General features: G+C 44.3%; 1 protein-coding gene across 1 annotated transcript; it reads left to right on the top strand.

The window, feature by feature from the left end:
• Positions 1–3,395: 3,395 nt before the first annotated feature.
• On the top strand, positions 3,396–21,059 carry LOC134342118 (zinc finger protein 850-like). Its single transcript, XM_063040058.1, has 2 exons — positions 3,396–3,919; positions 17,880–21,059. Exon 2 carries the CDS (start codon positions 18,288–18,290, stop codon positions 20,334–20,336), a length of 2,049 nt encoding a protein of 682 aa, XP_062896128.1. The 5' UTR covers positions 3,396–3,919; positions 17,880–18,287; the 3' UTR covers positions 20,337–21,059.
• The last annotated feature ends 19 nt before the right edge of the window (positions 21,060–21,078 follow it).

Genomic DNA, 21,078 nt, shown 5'->3' with positions numbered 1-21,078 from the left:
ACAGTCAGCGCCGTCAGCCTGTGACTGACGTCATAGTCCCGCCTCCTCACTCCGGCGCTCTTAAAGACACAGTCACAGTCCGACCGCAGGCTCGCAACAGCCGCAACACAACTTCCCCACTTTTCAACTCAATATTTCAACTAATAAAGACAACCACGCCATTTGCCTTCTTAACCACCGATCAATCTGTGCAGTCTCTTTCAGGGAGCGGTGAACTTGGAGTCTAAGATCCCTCTGATCATCAACACTGTTCAGGGTTTTGCATTTAACAGTGTACTGTCTCATACATTCGACCTACCGAACTGCCAAGATGATCATCACTAATCAAATCTCACTGAGATTTCTCAGGTCCTGTTGAATTTATTGCCAAGTACACAAGTACGGGAAGGTACAGGTACAGAGAAACACTGACTTGTGGCAGCATCACAGGCAAGTACATTCAGATAACACACGGAACACAAATTATACGATTCTCTGTCAGTCACAATCTATAAATACGTTTTATGCCATTAACCGTATATAAAATACATTCTGTCATGATCAATATTAAAATGTGCAATAACAGACTTGAAAATGTTGAATTTGATCCCTGTCTCCATTCCTCCTGTAATCCACAACCAGCTCCTCTGTTTTTGTCACCATGAGGGAGAGGTTGTTTTCTGGACACCACTGTGTCAGGGTGATGATTTCTTCTCTGTAGGCTGCCTCGTTATTATTTGAGATTAGGCCAGTCAGTGTGGTGTTTTCAGCAAATTTAATGAGCAGATTGGAGCTGTGGGTGGCGACACAGTCATGGGTGCACAGAGAGTAAAGGAGGGGGCCAAGGAGACAACCCTGTGGGGTATGTGTGCTGAGGGTCAGAGAGACAGAGGTGAGGGAGCCCACTCTTACCACCTGCCGGTGATCTAACAGGAAATTCAGGATCCAGCTACACAAGGCAGGGTGAAGGCCGAGGTCTCTGAGCTTCTTGTCGACTCTTTACACTTTCGTATGGCTACTGCTCTGCCAATGACTGCAAGGAACTGCAGTGAACTTTGGAGAACAGAGAACATCAGAGAAATAAGCCCCCCCTCCATGGACTCTCCCTACACTCCCCTGCCTCAGAATAGCAGGCCGTATACTCAAAGATCCTCACAACCTGGACATTCTTTCTGCAAACCCACTCCCCCATCGGGGAAGAGATACAAAAGCCTTAAAGCACGTACCACCAGGCTCAAGGACGGGCTTTCGGTCTGCGGTTATAAACCAAATGAATGGTCTCCAGTCCGATAAAATGGACTCACATTGTAACTCGATATGACCCTGCACCATATGTCTATCTGCACTGCACTTCTCTGCAGCCATAATACTTTGTTACAGTTAATGTTTTGTCATATATCAGGTTAAGTTACTGTTGCGATGTATTGATCTGTGTGGATGGTAAGTCAGGCAAGATTTTCACTGTAGCTCCGTACGTGATAAAAATAAACAAATTCACCATTTTAATTGTGTGGAAATATTAGACAGATTGAGCTTCTGCTTTGGAAATTCAGAAGGAAACTTAACTGGACTATTGTCATTTCTGAGGAATGCAAATAAGTGGAAAAGGCTTCAATCTGGCATTACGATCTGCAGTAACTGGGATCAGGTGACCGGTGGTGGGTCTCCCATACCAATTATCAGAATCAGGTTTAATAGCACTGGCAAATGTCATGAAATTTCGTTGTCTCTGCTGCAGCATTAGAACCTAATTCATAACAATAGATTTTAACAACTATGAATTACAATAATATATATATATTAAGTAGTTAAATTATGTAAGTAGTGCAAAACTAAAAATAAATAATGTAATAAACTCTTAATTGTGTGGAAATTCTGGAGCAAAGTTTAACTAAACTGTACACATTTATGAGAAGCTCAGAAAAATAGAAAAGGCTAAATTCTCAAATTTAGCTCTGTGGTAAATGTTAAATGGTGACAGAAGGCAGCTGCAGGTTCATGAGGGACTGTTACTGTCAGACTCTGCAGTTCTTGCAGCTGCTCATCGCACCCAGGACTGAACCCTGGTCACTGAGCATTGGAGGAGTCCGTTCTGCTGATGTTAGCCTTAAACTGGACTGATGTTTAATATTGTGGATCTGTGAAAGATAAACTTGTTGTGTATCAAATCCTGTGTCTCAGGTTCTTACTGTCTCTACCACACTCACAATGTACACTAGAGAGGCCATTCGGCCCATCTTGTCCCTACCCATGTTTCTGTTCGGTGATTACAGGTTGCAGCTATTCACCACTCTGTGGGATGGGAGATTTCCTTTGAATTTCATAGAATCATAGAAATCTACAACACAGTACAAACCCTTTGGCCCACAATGTTGTGCCGACCATGTAACTTACTCTAGAAACTGTCTAGAATTACCTTACTGCATAGCCCTCTATTTTCCTAATCTCCATGTACCTATCTAAGAGTCTCTTAAAATACCCTATTGTATCCGCCTCTACCACCGTCGCTGGCAGTGCATTCCACACACACACACCACTCTTTCTTTAAAAAACGTAGCTCTGACATCTCCTCTGTACCTACTTCCAAGCAGCTTAAACCTATGCCCCCACGTGTTAGCCGTTTCAGCCCTGGGGAAAAGCCTCTGGCTATACACATGACCAATTTCTCTCATCATTCTATACATCTGCATGAATTTCCAGTCTGCTTCTCTCCAGGCTGAATAAGATGATGGTTTTAACGTTCTTCAGGGCTCTGGACTATGGCGGTTAAACTCCTTCTTCCCAGCTCTTTTCAACGTTTTGTGTCATTTTCACTCATTTCAAAGGACTGTGCCTCAGGCAGTTGGGTTGTTGTGATGCACCTCTAAAGTCTGACAGCAGACTAGCAAGGAGGAGGAGGAAGAGGAATCAGACCAGCAGGATGTGGCTATGGCTACAAATGAAAAATCAGAAACATTTGGAAACTGGTTGATCGAAAAAAAGGTGGCTAATTTCTTCAAAATACTGGTGGAAATCAACAGCTGTCCATTATATAGCTCCGCAATCCTATCACCATAGCAACTTACGAGCTTTTCTCTCTCTCTCTCTCTCTCTCTCTCTCTCCCTCTCTCTCTCTATCTATCTATCTATCTATCTATCTCTATCTCTCTGAATCAGCGGTACACTCTCTCTTTTTAAATGCACCGTCCATGATGAATAAACATTAGGTTTCGTCACAGGTCATTTTCACTAATGTCAAAGGACTGTGCCTCAGACAGCTGGGTTGGTGCACTGCACCTCTAAAGTCCGACAGCAGACCAGCGAGTGAATCTTCGATGGAGCAGTTGCCATTATGAGTCAGGGCTTTGGGGCTCCAGAAAGAGGTGGGACCTAGACTTCACAAGGAGAAGGAGGAAGAGGAACCAGACCAGCAGGATGTGGCTGCAAATGAAAGATGAGAAACATTTTGAAACTGTTTGATTGAAAAAAGATGGTTAATTTCTGCAAAATACTTTTGGAAATCAACAGATCAGGCAGCAAATGTGGAGAGGAATAAATAGAGAACGTTTAGGCCGAGTCCCTTCAGCATTCCTAGAATATGTACTCCTCTGCTTAGTTGCTGCCAGCATTTTGTGTGTGTGGGCGTCTCAGTATTTCCAGCAACTTCAGAATCTTTTGTATTTCATATCTGCATTTGTAAGAGGATTGTACCTTGGCATTAGATACACGGACTACCTGTTGGTATTGAGTATATTGCTTATGGGAGCCGCCAACACATGGACATGGAACCAGTGCTTGCAGAAACGTTTAATGATACCGTGATCACGCATGAGCCCCGCCGGCCTTGAGAATTTCGCCGTCGCCGCAGTACCGATCAAATGCGCAGGCGTCAGGGTTGTTGACGGTGCCGAAAATCACGCATGCGCGCTGTACACAAAAGGCTTCGGAATGATCGGAGAAGGTAAGAAACTACTGGGCTAACTTGCAGGGGCACAATGATTCTCACCCTGCTAAAGGAGTGTTGCAGGAGTGCTGGGAAAACGGGAGGTTTCAGAGGGATACCTTTAGTCGGGTAGGGAATAATATCACGAAAGAATGTGGAGTGTTTGATCTAAGGATAAGTCCTTCAGTAGTTTATCCGGTTGTAGCTCCATGGAAGCTTGTATGGCCTGACATAGACTGGCATTTGTTAGAGGTAAAAAGGAAAGGAAGATATAAAACTGATTTGGTAAATGCATTTAACTGTCATGGGATGGAAGAGTATAGTGATTATACTCACATTTATACAGATGGTGCGAAGGAACCTGAAACAGGAGTGACAGGGTTTGGGGTGGTTATACCAGCAAAAGAAATTGGAATCAGTAGGAGAACATCTAATACGTTAGGGGTGTTTACAGTGGAGATGCTGGCAGTGTTGGTTGCGTTGCAATGGGTGCAGAAAGCCAGACAAGCCAAAGCATTGATATAGAAACATAGAAACATAGAAAATAGGTGCAGGAGTAGGCCATTCGGCCCTTCGAGCCTGCACCGCCATTTATTATGATCATGGCTGATCATCCAACTCAGAACCCAGCCTTCCCTCCATACCCCCTGACCCCTGTAGCCACAAGGGCCATATCTAACTTCCTTTTAAACATATCTAATGAACTGGCCTCAACAGTTTGCTGTGGCAGAGAATTCCACAGATTCACCACTCTCTGTGTGAAGAAGTTTTTCCTAACCTCGGTCCTAAAAGGCTTCCCCTCTATCCTCAAACTGTGACCCCTCGTTCTAGACCTCCCCAACATCGGGAACAATCTTCCCGCATCTAGCCTGTCCAATCCCTTTAGGATCTTATACGTTTCAATCAGATCCCCCCTCAATCTTCTAAATTCCAACGAGTACAAGCCCAGTTCATCCAGTCTTTCTTCATATGAAAGACCTGCCATCCCAGGAATCAATCTGGTGAACCTTCTTTGTACTCCCTCTATGGCAAAGATGTCTTTCCTCAGATTAGGGGACCGAAACTGCACACAATACTCCAGGTGTGGTCTCACCAAGGCCTTGTACAACTGCAGTAGTACCTCCCTGCTCCTGTACTCGAATCCTCTCGCTATAAATGCCAGCATACCGTTCGCCTTTTTCACCGCCTCAGTTCTAGCAAGTTTAAGGTCTTTTCACACAAACAGTCGGCAAGATGTACTTTATGAAGTCCTTCAATTAGTTGCAAGAATTGCAAATCAGGGAGGCCACGTAAAATTTCTATGGGTTCCAGCACATGTAGGGGTGAGGGGGAATGAGAGGGTGGATGAGCTGGCAAAGAGGGCGTTAAAGAAAGAAAATGTGGAAATGCACATTAGTATCAGTAAAGCAGAGGTTAAGTGTGTAATCCGGGAAAAAAATCAACCAAATGAGGCAAGAAAGATGGGACAGGGAAGGGAAAGGGAGGCATTTATATCAAATACAAAAAAGTGTTGCAGGTACTAGGGTAGGTAGTGGAAACAGAAGAGAGGAAACTGTGTGGACTAGGTTAAGGCTGGGGCATTGTGTATTAAACAAAACATTGAAAATGATAGGGAAACACTAGACAGGATTGTGTGAGGAATGTCAGGAAGAGGAGTCAGTAGAACATGTAGTTCTGAGTTGCAGGAAGTATGGGAGACAGAGAGAGATGATGAGAATTAAACTAAGGGAATTGGGGGTGCAGGAATTCACTTTAAAAGGGTTGCTGGGCATGGGTGAGAGAGCACAGGTTAAGGTATTTTTAGCTTTCTTAAGGGGTACAGGGGTTTTTCATAGGATATGATGGATAAACAGGAATAGGGTACTAGGATGGCCAAAGATGGGAGGATAAAGTTAGGGTATGTGTGTGTGTGAGAGATTGGGTGAAGGGGTTTAGAATATATGACTATTGCACACTCCGGAGCAGAAGGTGGCGGTAATGCACCATTAAGTTGGGTGACAACTGCCGTAAAACAAGACATAGACAGACAAGAGAAGGTAAGAGCGCGTTTGCAGGAGGGTCAATCGCTGTGAGCTCCGGACACTGTGGCCCGCAATCCCGACACAGTCCGTCTCTCTCAGTCCCACGATCCATTCACAGGCCCTATGGAGCTTTCGGCTGATGAGGGAATGGGAACCGATGGATCTCTCAGACAGAGCTGAGCTCCAGCTGTCTAAATGCAAGGATTAGGAACTCGGAGAAAGGGAACAAAATCTTTTACATCAGCTGTTGAGAAAATCACCTTTGTTCTACCTCTAATCACAAACAAGAGAAAATCTGCAGATATTGAAAATTCAAGCAACACACACAAAATGCTGGAGGAATTCAGCATTAGTACTGTTTTCCAGAGATGCTGCCTGGCCTGCTGAGTTCCTCCAGCATTTTCTGTGTGTTGCTTGTTCTACCTCCTCTTGTTCTGAACTTTTCTGCCTGTGAGAACATGTGTTGACCCATTCTTTCTGGGTACATAATGATATCAAACACCTTTGTCCTGGGCAACAAGATAGATAGATAGATATACTTTATTGATCCTGAGGGAAATTGGGTTTCGTTACAGCTGCACCAACCAAGAATAGAGCATAAATATAGCAATCAAAGTAGCTTTCACATCACAAATGTGCCAGACTCCAATGAGACAGACTACTGCCCTTCCCTTCATATTCATTGGCATTGCCATCAATGAGTTCACCACCGTCAGTCACCTGGGGGAGGGTTCAGGGGAAATATTTATGTACAATACAGAACCTGGTGTTACCTGTGTGTATTGTGCCAATGCAAAAGTTGCTAAAAACTTTGCAAGTGGGAAGAAGTGGAATGATATTTGAAAATCTGACTTTTTAAAGCATCATTTAGCAATCAAACCACATATGGACAATATGCAAAAACTCTGGTAAGAAAATCCTTCATTACCCGTGACAGACCTGCTACATAGTTTGTGTGAGAGTGCGGATGAACGCAATCAAACCCAGAGGAGATCAAAGTTCTTATCGACAGTGATTTGCTGACTGTTGAAATGAATACCTTTCCATATAAAATTCACTGTGCACATAGAACCATAGAAACTTCAGCACAGAAACAGGCCCTTTGGCCCTTCTTGGCTGTGCCGAACCATTTTCTGCCTAGTCCCACTGACCTGCACACGGACCATATCCCTCCATACACCTCCCATCCATGTATCTGTCCAATTTATTCTTGTAGGTTAAAAAAGAACCCGCATTTACCACCTCGTCTGGCAGCTCATTCCATACTCCCACCACTCTCTGTGTGAAGAAGCCCCCCCCAATGTTCCCTTTAAACTTTTCCCCCCTCACCCTTAACCCATGTCCTCCGGTTTTTTTCTCCCCTTGCCTCAGTGGAAAAAGCCTGCTTGCATTCACTCTGTCTATACACATCATAATTTTATATACCCCTATCAAATTTCCCCTCATTCTTCTACGCTCCAGGGAATAAAGTCCTAACCTATTCAACCTTTCTCTGTAACTGAGTTTCTCAAGTCCCGGCAACATCCTTGTAAACCTTCTCTGCACTCTTTCAACCTTATTTATATCCTTCCTGTAATTTGGTGACCAAAACTGAACACAATACTCCAGATTCGGCCTCACCAATGCCTTATACAACCTCATCATAACATTCCAGCTGTTATACTCAATACTTTGATTAATAAAGGCCAATGTACCAAAAGCTCTCTTTACGACCCTATCTACATGTGACGACACTTTTAGGGAATTTTGTATCTATATTCCCAGATCCCTCTGTTCCATTGCACTCCTCAGTGCCTTACCATTAACCCTGTATGTTCTACGTTGGTTTGTCCTTCCAACGTGCAATACCTCACACTTGTCAGCATTAAACTCCATCTGCCATTTTTCAGCCCATTTTTCCAGCTGGTCCAAGTCCCTCTGCAGGCTCTGAAAACCTTCCTCACTGTCTACTACACCTCCAATCTTTGGATCATCAGCAAACTTGCTGATCCAATTTACCACATTATCATCCAGATCATTGATATAGATGACAAATAACAATGGACCCAGCACTGATCCCTGTGGTACACCACTAGTCACAGGCCTCCACTCAGAGAAGCAATTCTCTACCACCACTCTCTGGCTTCTTCCATCAAGCCAATGTCTAATCCAATTTACCACCTCTCCATGTATACCTAGCGACTGAATTTTCCTAACTAACCTCCCATGCGGGACCTTGTCAAAGGCCTTACTGAAGTCCATGTAGACAATATCCACTGCCTTCCCTTCATCCACTTTAATGGTAACCTCCTCGAAAAACTCCAACAGATTGGTCAAACATGACCTACCACACACAAAGCCATGTTGACTCTCCCTAATAAGCCCCTGTCTATCCAAAGGCTTGTAGATTCTGTCTCTTAGTACTCCCTCCAATAACTTATCTACTACTGACGTTAAACTCACCGGCCTATAATTTCCCGGATTACTTTTCGATCCTTTTTTAAACAACGGAACAACATGAGCCACTCTCCAATCCTCCGGCACTTCACTGTAGACAGCGACATTTTAAATATTTCTGCCAGGGCCCCCGCAATTTCAACACTAGTCTCCTTCAAGGTCCGAGGGAACACTCTGTCAGGTCCCGGGGATTTATCCACTTTAATTTTCCTCAAGACAGCAAGCACCTCCTCCTTTTCAATCTGTACAGTTTCCATGGTCTCACTACTTGATTCCCTCAATTCCATAGATTTCATGCCAGCTTCCTTAGTAAATACAGACGCAAAAAACCTATTTAAGATCTCCCCCATTTCCTTTGGTTCCGCACAAAACCGACCACTCTGATCTTCAAGAGGACCAATTTTATCCCTTACAATCCTTTTGCTCTTAATATACTTGTAAAAGCTCTTTGGATTATCCTTCACTTTGACTGCCAAGGCAACCTCATGTCTTCTTTTTGCCCTCCTGATTTCTTTCTTAAGTATTTACTCCCTGTTTCCTATACATTTCATACAACTCCCTCTTCTTCTTTATCAGAGTTGCAATATCCCTTGAGAACCAAGGTTCCTTATTCCTATTCAATTTGCCTTTAATCCTGACAGGAACATACAAACTCTGCACTCTCAAAATTTCCCCTTTGAAGGCTTCCCACCTACCAATCACATCTTTGCCAGAGAACAATCTGTCCCAATCCACGCTTTTTAGATCCTTTCTCATTTCTTCAAATTTGTCCTTCTTCCAGTTCAGAACCTCAACCCTAGGACCAGATCTATCCTTGTCCATGATCAAATTGAAACTAATGGTGTTATGATCACTGGAACCAAAGTGCTCCCCTACACAGACTTCCGTCACTTGTCCTAACTCGTTACCTAACAGGAGATCCAATATTGCATCCCCTCTAGTTGGTCCCTCTATATACTGATTTAGAAAACTTTCCTGAACACATTTTACAAACTCTAAACCATCTAGACCCCTAACAGTATGGGAGTCCCAATCAATGTATGGAAAATTAAAATCCCCTACCACCACAACTTTATGTTTCCTGCAGTTGCCTGCTATCTCTCTGCAGATTTGCTCTTCCAAGTCTCGTTGACTATGTTGTTGTTGTTACTGGGTAAAAAATGCACAGCACAAGATATTTGCACACACTTGTCATTACAAATTAGAGGAGACATTGGTGGGAAGGCGGGGAGACCTCTAGTGTCCCTGACACCCTCACCTACAAGATGTTGGAACTCGAAATGGATGAATTCCGGATCAACCGGGAGTCGGAGGGGGTGATAGATATGACATGAAGAGAGGTGAGTTACACCAAAGGTGCAGGAGACAGGAAACTGGGTGAGAGTCAGGAAGGGGAATGAGGTTAAATAGCCATCGCAGAGTAATCTTGTGGCCATCCCACACAACAACAGGTAGACCACTTTAGAAACTGTTGGGGGGAATTACCTGGCAGAGGAAAGTCAAAGGGCTGATAAGGGACTTGTTAGTTCGGGAATTAAAACTAGCAGAGGACTAATATCCCAGTGATAAGGCTTGCTTTTGCTAGTGTTGCGGGGAGGGAGTGATGTGGTTAAAATAAGTTATAGGGGGAATGGGAGCCAGAATGCCAGAACAGATAGTGGAGAGGGTGAATTGAATTGAAATGACCTTATTACTTATATCCTCCATATACTGTACATGAGTAAAACCTTTTATGTTTTATCTCTGTCTAAATGTGCAATTTATAGTAATTTATAATAAATAGTTTGTACATAGGACAGTTAATAGAACATAGAAATACAATTGTATCAGCATGAATTAATCAGTCTGATGGCCTGCTGGACGAAGCTGTCCCGGAGCCTGTTGATCCTGGCTTTTATGCTGCAGTACTGTTTCCCAGATGGTAGCAGCTGGAACAGTTGGTGGCTGGGGTGACTTGGGTCCCCAGGCCCTTTTTACACACCTGTCTCTGTAAATGTCCTGAATAGTGGGAAGTTCACATCTACAGATGTGCTGGGCTGTCTGCACCACTCTCTGCAGAGTCCTGCGATTGAGGGAAGTACATTTCCCATACCAGGCAGTGATACAGCCAATCAGGATGCTCTCAAGTGTGCCCCTAGAGAATATTCTTAGGATTTGGGGGCCCATACCAAACTTCTTCAACCATCTGAGGTGAAAGAGCTGCTGTTGTGCTTTTTTCACAACACAGCCGGTATGTACAGACCATGTGAGATCCTTGGTGATGTTTATGCAGAGGAACTTAAAACTGTTCACTCTCTCAACCCCAGATCCATTGATGTCAATATGGGTTAGCCTGTCTTCATTCCTCCTGTAGTCCACAATTTCTCCTTTGTTTTTGTGACAATGAGGGAGAGGTTGTTTTCTTGACACCAGTCAAATGTTGTTCAGACCTCAGATAGAGTCAGCAATCAAATGATTGAGCATGGTGTGATGAATGTGCTGAGCTGTGTATATCACAATGCAAGAAGCATCATAGGAAAGCCAGATGAGCCCAGGGCATGGAATTATGATATTGTAGCCATTATCAGAACTTGATTGCACCCAACAGTCTGAGGGATTTAGAGAAACAAATTTGGAGGCGATCACAAACTATGCCAAGAAACAAAGGTATAGTAAGCGATTTTAACTTTCCATATACAGTGGCATGCAAAAGTTTGGGCTTCCCTGGTCAAAATTTCTGTTACTGTGAGTAGTTAAGTGGAAACTGGAAACCTTAGATCAACTATGAGGTCAAGTCCCTTTTGAAGGCTAGAGCTGCGGCCTTTAGGTCTGGGGATACCAGTCGCTACATGGAATCCAGGTGTGAACTCCGGAAAGCCATTAAAGGCGCCAAGAGGCAATATTGAGCCAAGTTGGAAGCCCAGGCTAACCAGAGGGATGCCGGTCGACTATGGCAGGGTCTAACTGAGATCACTGGGCGCAAAGAAAAGGCTGGGCATATCAATAACTGTGGCGCTTCTCTTCCTGATGAACTTAACGTATTCTACGCAAGATTCGAACAGAAGAGGAGTGTCCCGCTCCCTCTGGATGATCTGGAACCTGGTGACACCGAGATTCATCGTCACCAAGGAGGATGTTAGAAGGGCCTTCCTGAAGATAAATCCAAGGAAGGCGACGGGCCTAGATGGCATCCCAGGACAGGTTCTCCGGGCCTGTGCAAGCGAGCTAGCTGGAGTGTTTGCTGACATCTTCAACTGCTCCTTGCTTCAGTCTAAGATCTCCTCATGTTTTAAGAAGGCAATGATAATCCCGGTGCTGAAGAAGAGCAAGGTGGCATGCCTGAATGACTATCGACCTGTGGTTCTGACATCAATTGCTATGAAGTGCTTCGAGCGATTAGTTATGGCACACATCAACCACAGCCTACTGGTCAAACTCAATGTTTTGCAATTCACCTACCGGAGCAACAGGTCAAAGGCAGATGCCATCTCTCTGACCCTACATTCCTCCTTAGAACACCTGGAGAATAAAGACACATATGTAGGGCTCCTTTTCATTGACTACAGCTCTGCTTTTAATACTATCATTCCAAATAATCTGATTCCTCAGCTCTGGAACCTGGGCCTTAGCACTCAGATCTGCAGCTGGATCTTCAACTTCCTCACAGACAGGACCCAGGCTGTAAAAATAGGGGACAAGCTCTCCTCTACAATCACTCTGAGCGCCGGTGCCCCACAAGGCTGTGTACTCAGCCCTCTGCTGTACTCAACTGTACACCCATGATTGTGTAGCCAAATTTCCATTGAATTCAATATATAAGTTTGCTGATGACACCACAATTGTAGGCCGTATCTCAGGTAATGATGAGTTTGAGTACAGAGAGGAAATTAAGAACCTGGTGGTATGGTGTAAAGACAATAACCTATCCCTCAACGTCAGCAAGACGAAGGAATTGGCTGTTGACTTCAGAAGGAGTAGCGGACCACATGACCCCATTTACATCGGTGGTGTGCAAGTGGAACAGGTCAAAAGCTTTAAGTTCCTTGGGGTCAATATCACAAATGACCTGACTTGGTCCAACCAAGCAGAGTCCACTGTCAAGAAGGCCCACCAGCACCTTTACTTCCTGAGGAAGCTAAAGAAATTTGGCCTGTCCCCTAAAACCCTCATTAATTTTTATAGATGCACTGTAGAAAGCATTCTTCTAGGATGCATCACAACCTGGTATAGAAGTTGTCCTGCCCAAGACTGGAAAAAGCTGCAGAAGATCGTGAACACAGCCCAACACATCAGACAAACCAATCTTCTGTCCTTGGACTCACTTTACACCACACGCTGTCAGAGCAGTGCTGCCGGGTTAATCAAGGACACAACCCACCCAGCCAACACATTTTTCGTCCCTCTTCCCTCCAGGAGAAGCTTCAGGAGCTTGAAGACTCGTACTGCCAGATTTGGGAACAGCTTCTTTCCAACTGTGATAAGACTGCTGAACGGATCCTGACCCGGATCTGGGCCGTACCCTCCAAATATCCGGACCTGCCTCTTGTTTTTTTTTTGCACTACCTTACTTTCCTTTTTCTATTTTCTATTTATGATTTATAATTTAATTTTTTAATATTTACTATCGATTTGTACTGCAGGGAGTGCGAAGCGCAGAATCAAATATCACTGTGATGGTTGTACGCTCTAGTATCAATTGTTTGGTGACAATAAAGTAAGTGAGTAGAAGATGAACTGATCTCCAAAAGTCATAAAGTTAAAGATGAAACATTCTTTTCAACATCTTAAGCAAGATTAGTGTATTATTTTTGTTTTGTACGATTTTAGAGTGAAAAAAAGGAAAGAAGCACCGTGCAAAAGTTTGGGCACTCCAAGAGATTTGAGCTCTGAGATCACTTTTACCAAGATCTCAGACCTTAATTAGCTTGTCAGGGCTATGGCTTGTTCACTATCATCGTTAGGAAAGGCCAGGCAGGTTATGCAAATTTCAAAGCTTTATAAATACCCTGACTCCTCAAACCTTGTCCCAATAATCAGCAGCCATGGGCTCCTCTAAGCAGCTGCCTAGCACTCTGAATATTAAAATAAATGATGCCCACAAAGCAGGAGAAGGCTATAAGAAGATAGCAAAGCGTTTTCAGGTAGCCGTTTTCTCAGTTCGTAATGTAATTAAGAAATGGAAGTTAACAGGAGCAGTGGAGGTCAAGTTGAGGTCTGGTAGACCAGGAAAATTTTCCAAGAGAACTGCTCATAGAATTGCTAGAAAGGCAAATCAAAACCCCCATTTGACTGCAAAAGACCTTCAGGAAGATTTAGCAGACTCTGGAGTGGTGGGGCACTGCTCTACTGTGCAGCGACACCTGAACAAATATGACCTTCATGGAAGAGTCATCAGAAGAAAACCTTTCCTGCATCCTCACCACAAAATTCAGTGTCAGAAGTTTGCAAAGGAACATCGAAACAAGCCTGATGCATTTTGGAAACAAGTCCTGTGGATTGATGAAGTTGAAATAGAGGTTGGCCACAATGAGCAAAGGTATGTTTGGAGGAAAAAAAGGAGCAGAATTTCATGAAAAGAACACCTCTCCAACTGTTAAGCATGGGAGTGGATTGATCATGCTTTGGGCTTGTGTTGCAGCCAGTGGCACGGGGAACATTTCACTGGTAGATGGAAGAATGAATTCAATTAAATACCAGCAAATTCTGGAAGCAAACATCACACCATCTGTAAAAAAGCTGAAGATGAAAAGAGGATGGCTTCTACAACAGGATAATGATCCTAATCATACCTCAAAATCCACAATGGACTACCTCAAGAGGCGCAAGCTGAAGGTTTTGTCATGGCCCTCACGGTCCCCCGACCTAAACATCATCGAAACTGCCTCAAAAAAGCAGTGCATACAAGACTGCCCAAGATTCTCACAGAACCTAAAGCCTTTTGCAAGGAAGAATGTGTGAAAATCCCCCAAACAAGAATTGAAAGACTCTCAGCTGGCTACAGGAAGCATTTACAAGCTGTGGTACTTGCCAAAGGGGGTGACCATGCAGGGTGGCCAGACTTTTACTTCGGGCCCTTTTCCGTTTTTTGTTATTTTGAAACTGTAAAAGATGGAAATGAAGAAGTAATCTTGCTTAAAATGTTAAAGAAATATATCATCTTTAACTTTATGCCGTTTGGAAATCAGGTCATCTTTTATTCGCTTAGCTATTATCAGCAACAGAAATTTTGATCGGGGTGCCCAAACTTTTTGCCACTGTATTGACTGGGACTCGCATGCTGCGAAAGGACTAGATGGGGTACCGAGTTTGTCAAATGTGCCTTAATCAGTACATAAAATTTTCGACTTAGAAGTGTGCAATCACCTATAGGAAATGGTCCAGAGCTAGTGTCAGAAATTTGTGTATGGAAACACTTTGTGTCCAGTGATCTTAAGGCCATGAAATTCCAAGTAAATATGGAAAAACAGGTGTCTGGACCTCTCTTGAGATTCTAAATTGGAGAAAGGTCAATTTTTATGGTATTTGCAAAGATCTGACAAGTATGGATTTGGACATGCTGTTTTCTGGCGAAGGAGAACTTTGTAAGTGGGAGTTCTTCAGAAGTGAAATTTTGAGGGTGTAGAGTTTGTATATACCTACCAAAATAAAAGTTGAATGGTAACTGGTGCAGGGAACCTTGGTTTTCAAGAGATATTGAGATCTTGGTTATTTTGTTCCTCTAAATGCCTCAGACTGTTGGGTGCAACCAAAATACACTAATGACTACAATATCATATTTCCACACCCTGAGCTCATCTGACTTTCTTTGGTTGTCTTCTGTTAGTTTCTAAAAGCTTCCCAATGTTTTTTGTTCTATTATTTGCCTCTTTTTGGCTATTATGTTGGATTTGGCTTCTCATTTCAGCCATGGTTGTGTCCTCCTGCCTTTACAATGCGCCGACTTCTTTGTGATGTGTCTATCACTCAGCTCCTGAATTGCTCCCAGAAACTCCAGCCATTGCTGCTCCATCGTCATTCCTACCAGTTTCCCTTCCAATCAAGTTTGGCCAGCTTCTCTGTCACAGAAACATGGAGATGGTCAGTACAGAAACATGCCCACTCTGGACGATCAGAATGGTGATCTATACGAGGAGAGAAAATAGATGGGGGAGATTTTAAATAGTATTTTTTGCATCTGTATTTGCTCAGGAGGTGGACACAGAGTCTATAGAAGTGAGGCAAAGCAGCATCAACTTCATGGACCTTGTACAGATCACAGAGATTGAGGGGTTTGCTGTCTTAAGGCCAATTAGCGTGGATAAATCCCCAGGGCCTGACAAGTTGTTCCCTGGGACCCTGCAGAAGACAAGTGCAGAAATCGTCGGGGCCCAAGCACAGATATTTAAATCACCCTCAGTGACAGGTGAGGGACTGGAGTATCGGAGGACAGCCAATGTTGTTCCGCTGTTAAAGAAAGGCTCTAAAATAAACTAGGAAATTATACGTTGGTGAGCTTCACATCAGTAGTGTGAAAGTTATTGGAACCTATGTGCAGGAACCATATATGTAAGTATTTGGATAGATGTGGACTGATTAAGGATAGGCAGCATGGCTTTGTGCATGGTAGGTCATGTCTAACCAATCTTATAGAGCTTCCCAAGGAAGTTATAAGGAAAGTGGATGAAGGAAAGGCAATGGATGTTGTCTACATGGACTTTAGCAAAGCACTTGACAGAGTCTCATATGGGAGGTTGGTCAAGAATGTTCAGTCACTCAGCATTCAAAATTAGATAGTAAACTGGATGAGACACTGGCTTTGGGAGAGGACGGAGTGTGGTAGCAGATGGTTGCCACACTGACTGGAGGCCTGTGACTAGTGGTGTGCCACAGGGATCAGTGCTGGATCTGTTGTTGTTTGTCATCTATATCAGTCATCTAGATGATAACGTGGTTAGCTGGATCAGCAAATTTGTGGATGAAACCAAGACTGGGGGTTCAGTGGACTGTGAGAAGACTATCTTGACTTGCAGTGTGAACTGGACCAGCTGGAAAAATGGCTTGAGAAATGAAACATGGAATTTAATGCGAGGTGTTGCACTTTGGTAGGACCTACCAGGGTAGGTCTTACACAGTGACTGGTAGGGCACTGAGGAGTGTTGTTGAAGAAAGGGATCTGGAAATACAGGTCTATATTTCACTGAAAGTGGTATCACCATTAGATAGGGACAGAAAGAAAGATTTTGGCACTTTGGCTTTCATGAACTGAAGGACTGAGTACAGGAGATGGATGTTATGTTGACTTTGTACAAGACATTGGTGAGGCCTAATTTGGAGTATTGTATGCAGTTTTGGTCACCAACCTACAGGAAAGATGTAAAAACAGTTGAAAGAGTTCAGAGAAAATTCACAAGGATGTTGTCAGGTCTGGAGGACTTGGGTTATAAGGAATGATTGAACTGGACTAGACTTTATTCCTTGGAATGTTGAAGATTGAGGGGAGATTTGATTGTGATAGTGGGGCATAGATAGGGTAAATGCAAGCTGGCTTTTTCCACTGAGATGGTGTGGGACTATAACCAGAGGCCATGGGTTAAGGGTGAAAGGTGAAATGTTAAGGGGAACATGAGGGAAACCTCTTCACACAGACCATCATCCGGGTGTGGAATGAGCAGCCAGCACAAGTGGTGCATGCGAGCTCAATTTCAACATTTAAGAGGTTTGTATAGGTACCGGGATGGTAGGGGTATGGGTGTAGACAGTTTAAATAGTTCAGCACAAACTAGATGGGCCAAGAGGCCTGTTTCTGTGTTGTACTTTTCTATCACTGAGACAAGAAAATGAAATAATACTAATATTCACTCTAATTCCTTTTAACAGCTGCGCGGACCAACGATTCATCTGGGCAGGAAATTTTTACATGACTTTAAAACTGTGGCACTTTAAATTAGCAGTACATAAAAGAAAATCCCAGCTGCACATCAACAAAGGCTATTTGAGTGAGTGTGTTTCAGTTACTGTGGGGCCAGGCACCCATGCAGCTCAGTGGGAACAGGGAATAATACCAATGGAGAGAGTCAAACTGAGCCAAGGCACAGACTGGAGATGGCAGAAACATAGATAAAAAACTACAGCACAATACAGGCTCTTTGGTGCACAAAGCTGTGCCAACCATGTCCTTACCTGAGAAATTACCAAGGGTTACCCACAGCGCTTTAATTTTCTGAGCTCCATATCCCTGTCCAGGAGTCCTTTAAAAGACCCTATCGTATCCACCTCCGCCACTGTTGCCGGCAGCCCATTCCATGCACTCGACACTCTCTGAGTAAAAAAACTTAGCCTGTTATCTCCTCTGTACCCATTCTTATAGAGACAAAGAACATCAGAGAATTTGATAGACATTCCAGAAACCATCACTCTGCACAGTTAGAAGAGGATTTCTCTGTCCAGGTTGGGTTGAACATCACTGTGACAGTGTGATTTCAGATCACACCTTGGCAACTCAAGTGATCTCATCTGAAATGCTGTCCTACACCCATTGATGGATTTTCTAAATCTTTTTTCAGGTTAAAAACAACAAGGAATTTATCTATGGGAATCTCAAACACAACCCACCAGTTTTGCTGTCTCTGTCCAGATACTTAAGAAGTGGAGCAAGGGATTCACTCGATCATCCTTCCTGCTCAGACCGTGGGGAAGGATTCACTCGATCATCTGACTGACTGACATGCCCATCATTTTACACAGGGGGGAACCCATTCATCTGCTCAGACAGTGGGAATGGATTCAGTCGGTCATTTCAGCTGAAGGTACATTAGCAAATTCACACTGGGACAAGGCCATTCACCTGTTCTGTGTGTGAGAAGGGATTCAGTCAGTCTTCCCATCTGTGGACACACCAGTCGGTTCACACTGGGCGGAGGCTGGTCATCTGCTGAATTTGTGGGGAAGGATTCAGTCGGTCATCTGACCTAATGGCTCACCAGCGAGTTCACACCAGAGAACAGCCGTTCACCTGTTCAGACTGTGGGAAGGGATTTAATTGGTCATCGAAACTGAAGGAACATCAGAGAGTTCACACTGGGGAGAGGCCGTTCACCTGCTCAGTCTGTGGGAAGGGATTCACTTGCTCATCTAAACTGAAGGTACATCAGAGAGTTCACACTGGAGAGAGGCCGTTCACATGCTCAGACTGTGGGAAGGGATTTACTTGTTCATCGGGACTGAAGGAACATCAGAGAGTTCACACTGGAGAGAGACCATTCACATGCTCAGTCTGTGGGAAGGGATTCACTAAATCATCTCAGCTACTGAGACATCAGTCAGTTCACACTGCAGAAAGGGATTTCACCTGCTCAGACTGCGGGAAGAGATTCACTCACTCTTCCACCCTACAGAGACACCAGTCAGTTCACACTGGGGAGAAGCCATTCACCTGCTCAGACTGTGGGAAGGGATTCACTCGGTTGTTTCAACTGAAGGTACATCAGAGACTTCACACTGGGGAGAGGCTGTTCACTTGCTCAGATTGTGGGAAGGGATTCACTCGGTCAGCCGACCTGCTGGGACACCAGTCAGTTCACATTGGGGAGAAGCCGTTCACCTGCTGTCAATGTGGGAAGGGATTCACTCGGTCATCCACCCTACAGCGACACCAGCAAGTTCACACTGGTGAGAGGCCGTTCACATGCACAGTCTGTGGGAAGGGATTCACTCAATCATCAACCCTACAGATACACCAGCGAGTTCATGTTGGGGAGAGGCCGTTTAAATGCTCAGACTGTGGGAAGGGATTCACTTCATCATCTCATCTACTGACGCACCAGTCAGTTCATACTGGGGAGAGGCCGTTCACCTGCTCAGTCTGTGGGAAGGGATTCAGTCAGTCATCTAACCTACAGAGACACCAGCGAGATCACACTGGGGAGAAGCCGTTCACCTGCTCAGTCTGTGGGAAGGGATTCGCTCGGTCATCCACCCTACAGAGTCACCAGCATGTTCACACTGGGGAGAGGCCGTTCACCTGTTTGTTGTGTGGGAAGGGATTCACTCAGTTACCTAACCTACAAGCACACAAGTCAGTTCACACTGGAGAGAGGCGGTTTACCTGCTCAGATTGTGGGAAAGGATTCACTTCGTCATCTCAGCTGAAGGAACATCAGCGAGTTCACACTGGGGAGAGGCCGTTCACCTGCTCAGACTGTGGGAAAGGATTCACTTCGTCATCTCAACTTAAGGTACATCAGAGAGTTCATACTGGGGAGAAGCCGTACACCTGCTCAGACTGTGGGAAGGGATTCACTCAATCATCAACACTACAGGTACACCAGCGAGTTCATACTGGGGAGAGGCCGTTTAAATGCTCAGACTGTGGGAAGAGATTCACTCTGTCATCTCACCTACTGACACACCAGAGAGTTCATACTGGGGAGAGGCCGTTCACCTGCTCAGACTGTGGGAAGGGTTTCACTCAATCGTCAACCCTACAGATACACCAGCGAGTTCACACTGGGGAGAGGCCATTTAAATGCGCAGACTGTGGGAAAGGATTCACTTCATCATCTCACCTACTGACACACCAGTCAGTTCATACCAGGGAGAGGCCATTCACTTGCTCAGTCTGTGGGAAGGGTTTCACTCAGGCATCTCACCTAAAGAGACACCAACGAGATCACACTGGGGAGAAGCCATTCACCTGCTCAGACTGTGGGAAGGGATTCACTCAATCATCCGAACTACTGGGACACCAGTCAGTTCACACTGGGGAGTGGCGTTTCACCTGCTGTGAATGTGGGAAGGGATTCACTCGGTCATCCCAACTACTGGCACACCAGCGAATTCACACTGGGGAGAGGCCGTTCACCTGCTGTGAATGTGGAAAAGGATTCAAGCGGTCATCTCATCTACAGAGACACCAGTCAGTTCATACTGGGGAGAGGCCATTCACCTGCTGTGAATGTGGGAAGGCATTCACACGATCATCTCATTTACTGAGACACCAGCGAGTTCACACCTTTGTCTGACGTATTGAGCTAATGGTTCCAGATATAATGTGAGGAGAAGCGGTGACCATGCACAACCCTGTCTCGTGCCCCTTTGTAAGATTGAGTAAAACTGCTGCTGGATCCCAGAATGTGCTAGATTGTGTCTGGTTTCTCTTGGCATTTTCTGCATTTATTGCGTGGTTTGTATGTCTTTTACGTATTTTTGATTTGTTTTTAAAATGTTAACCACATTGTCCGGTATTTCCCCAAGGTACCCCTGTTTCTGGTAAGAGGTCTCCAACTCTGATTCGGGCACTCGATGCTTCCTGGTCACCATCTTGTTTGCTCAGATCATTGGGATGTCTCCCATAGAGGGTTGCACTTATTCCACTGGTTAATGTTTTCTTCCATAGTGATGATTCATTTTTCTGAGTTGGCCTCGCATTTAAGTTTTCTGGTCTGTATTTCTTATCAGAATTGCGTATACCTGCATAGTGTGCTGAATACTGTTTATTTTGTATGAAAATATATACTTTAGAAATCTTATCAGACTTGTAAACGTAACTTTCCTGGATTAAATAACGACAGCACAAAAAGATCGTTACTTTTCACCCGTTTATTTCTTTCAGCTCAGCTGGCGAGTAAACTTGGACCCGACATCAGGGAGACAATCGTTTGTCATCCCCCCGGCGGTTCTACAAGTTCACTGCCTGATGTCAGAATTGTTAGAAGTTATAAGGCCACCGATACAAAAGAACAATCAGTTTGATAACCATTCCGG

Source organism: Mobula hypostoma, unplaced genomic scaffold, assembly GCF_963921235.1.
Source record: "Mobula hypostoma unplaced genomic scaffold, sMobHyp1.1 scaffold_45, whole genome shotgun sequence".
Classification (NCBI taxonomy): Eukaryota; Metazoa; Chordata; class Chondrichthyes; order Myliobatiformes; family Myliobatidae; genus Mobula; species Mobula hypostoma.
The sequence above is the reverse complement of the archived record's forward strand: the minus strand, read 5'-3'. Positions and strand labels throughout refer to the sequence as shown.